Raw genomic sequence first — 3,466 nt, 5'->3', positions numbered from 1 at the left:
ACCAGAGAAGTCTACAAATTCAAAAATATCGTTAATCTTACTTCTGACTATGTAACCGAACTGTCTGGTACATTTATTATCGAGATTAACAAGCGAGTTGTCGTAGCTTGACTGCTTCATCCGCTGCATTATAACTGCGATGATACTGAGTTTATTGGTATTTTTATAGAGATTGTGAGGTTAAAGATATTTAGGGGGGAAAAGTTCAAAATTCCAAAAGGCAGAAACCGCTAAAAGTTAGAAACACTACACAACAGGATGAAGCCTAGTGTTTGGGAGTTTGTGTGCATGTATGTTCATTTGTATATTTTGTTTGCGTGTGAGTGTGTTTTGGGGATGAGTGTGTGTTTCTGGGTGTTGTTAAGTCTGAATATATGTGGTAATATATGTTAATGTCTTCAGAGTCACTGCTCACACAGATTATATAACTAACAATAGGTCCTTTTACTGCTGTCAGAACATTTACAACAACAAAAATAAATGAAAGTAAGATTTCAAAATGTCTGTCAGGCCCTCTTTTCGACAATGTTGCCTTTCACGAGATATCGAGAAACAAGGAGAGCTTTCTAGGTTACATAACACTGTTGTTGCTTCTGGAGGGAGGAAATCTTTACGTTGTAGTTTTTATTAAGGGATGTTCACTTTGGGTTTTGGATTCATGTTTTTTCTTTACTTTTTTTCTCTGTTACAACTTGGGTTATTGGCATATGACAATAGTTTTCCCCACCAGCTTTTTGAGATGACCAAAACTCCAAATATCGGATACTACACATATAAGAGTGATTTCAATTTGTGGTTCCTAGAGTAAACTAGTAGCACATTAGAGGAATCTGATGGGCAAAAATTAAAAGGAAACACAGAATTGCTAGAGCGAGGCTTGATGAAAGGATTACGGATGGCCGAGATATGAAGACTAATGAGGAGCAGTATGCCAATACTGATTCAGAAACAAAGGGGGGCAGTAGCTTACGAGGACAAACTAAACTACAATAGATAAGATGGGTGGTAGCTCAGTTACATGACTTTGATGTTAGCAATCTTGAATTTAAAGTTTAAAAAGATAAAAATAGTTTGACAATGTCTTTGATTTTTACACTCACCCATCTCTGCCCAAATTGAAGTCCCAGTATTTAAGTATCAACACTTACCCATAATCGTTACTTAGCATTTACGATGTAGGAACATATCTGTGGACATGTGAATTCCTGCCCGTAATGTGTGTACGAAGCACAGTGTTAGCAAGAAAAGTGCACCAAAACACCAAATGATATGATCAAATCGGGACTGTTATAAAATTGACCGAGTAACGTCCACTCACCTGCAGATAGAGAACAGCCTTGCACACCCGGGTCCCCAAGAACCAGGACTCCGTGACGTCCTGCACCAGTGTGGGCGGGAGGCAGGCGAGAATCACCAGGAAATCTCCCACAGCCAGATTGACGATGAACACATTGGTCACCGTCCGCATGTTGTGGTTTCTCCAGACTGCCCAGCACACTAAAGCGTTCCCCACCAGCCCTACGGTGAACGTCAAGAAATACAGAAGGATGAAGACCCATTCGTAAGCTTTTGGGAAAACGTGGTCCTCTAGAAGGTCGTTGTAGTATTCCTCGTCCCAGCAGTACTCATTCCAACAGGCCGTCCCGTTTTCAGAACCATTACTGGATGTTCCGTTGCCGTCAGTTACATTGAGCATTGTCAAGTTGAAGAATGTATCGTTCGACCCCATGTTTTGTTTTGGTTGTTGGGAAGGGAACACTGATGTTGAAATTGTTAGTAATTTGTTTCCTTAACTATTTAACTTATCTAGGACAATTACACAAGATGAAACTTTCTATTATATCAAGCAACAGACACTGCACATCCCAGTGTGTTACGAAATGTAATGAAGCCAAAGTTGGCTTGTATCTTCAAGTATACGAAAATCAGTACACGCGTCCGTATATTCAACATGAATAAGTTTGTTCGATAAAGTCCAGATCTTGTTACTTCTGTGGTATCGTGTCAAGTCAGAACAGTTTTCGATGGATAAATAGATGAGTAACAATTAAAAAACAGAGAATGTATACGCTTTGTAAAGTATGGGTATTTTGTCAGGAATTAACACACGCGGAACACAATTTTAAAAAAGAAATATAAATAAATAGAGAGAGAAATTCACGCACAAAAAAAAATGTAGTCACTGAACTTCGAGGCGGTAATCCAGACACAGATTTCTCTTACGATACGTCGTAGGCTGTGCTACATTTACATTGACATATTACAGCTGTGGAGCCAGGCTGGCGCTCACGTTCAACGCCTCCCTACATCTGTTACCTGGCCATGTCCAGTGAGCCGCTGCTGAGAAGCGATTACCTGTGCCGCTGCTGCCCGTGCGAGATGCCGCGCGCACGTACACGACAATGCCACCGGATACCTCTATGACGTCACCAGGGCGGGTAATACCTTTACGGCAATTAAAGAGTATTTATTGTGTCCATCAGATTGTCAGCACGACCAATCAAAGACAATGCGTCATGTGTTTGCCTATTCTGTCTTTGGTGTTCTTTTTTTTTAGTGGCGTTACTGTTATACGTGACAGTTCGATTAACTTTCCCTTAGGTTTCTCAAGCAGACAGACGATGATTTATTCGTGGCTGTTGCACTTTGTTGACTGATCACGACTTTACACTTTTGTCAGGGCGCCGACAGTCTGAGGGCATCATTTTACCTGAAAAGATAGAAGGACAAAAATAATTATGTTAGCCATTGACTATGACTCATCGATGAATCATCGCACGATCTTGTTAACATAATATCATCAATGACTAAATGACGTAACTGAATCTCTTATCAGGATAATGTTTTCCCTTTGATACTAACGTACCTACAGTTTCACGTCACTGTCAACATTATTTATAGGTCGAAGATGCACCAACTTGCCATTAGTTTGTTAGATGCAGTATCATGACACTAAATGACTGTCTGTTAAGATAGAAAATATATCTACGCTATTAGACATTTCGATGGCCTCATGCCTCTTATGGAACAGAACCATCAAACTTCTTATTATTTATCCAGTTCGAATTTGCCTCATTAGGAATTCGAACCGCGAAGTCCGCAACGCAGTTCATCTAGTGCTAATAGGGATGACGGAGGGACAATCCTACTGCTGAATGAAAATTGATCACTTTTGTTTGGGGCGTATTTATTGCTCTACAATTTCATTTCCTTCTCTTTCGGGGTGACACGACTCAGAAAACAAACAGTACTAAAGATGCTTGAAAGCCCTAAGAAGTTGTTGTCAAATTCAAATGGTTGTACCATGATTGTGTTTTAAGTACAAAGAAAAACAAAACAAAACAGTGGAATTTGCCTGCCCCACCCTCACCCCACTAAAAAGTAAAAGCCAGAATTCCTCCAAATGTCTTGAGTGCCTGCTGTGTTTAAGGGTTGTTTTTTTATATCTACATTCGTCTTTATTGAT

The 3,466-nt window shown here is 40.0% G+C and overlaps 1 protein-coding gene across 1 annotated transcript in view; it reads right to left on the bottom strand.

The window, feature by feature from the left end:
- The window catches only part of LOC101864085 (orexin receptor type 2), a 96,224-nt gene extending 93,517 nt beyond the window's left edge, over positions 1-2,707 (bottom strand). The window contains exon 1 of the mRNA XM_005106157.3: positions 1,319-2,707. Within this exon, the coding sequence (XP_005106214.1) occupies positions 1,319-1,729 (411 nt within the window). The 5' untranslated portion in view covers positions 1,730-2,707. The remainder of the gene's footprint in view (positions 1-1,318) is intronic.
- Positions 2,708-3,466: the final 759 nt, after the last annotated feature.

This window comes from Aplysia californica, unplaced genomic scaffold (assembly GCF_000002075.1).
Source record: "Aplysia californica isolate F4 #8 unplaced genomic scaffold, AplCal3.0 scaffold00517, whole genome shotgun sequence".
Classification (NCBI taxonomy): Eukaryota; Metazoa; Mollusca; class Gastropoda; order Aplysiida; family Aplysiidae; genus Aplysia; species Aplysia californica.
The sequence above is the reverse complement of the archived record's forward strand: the minus strand, read 5'-3'. Positions and strand labels throughout refer to the sequence as shown.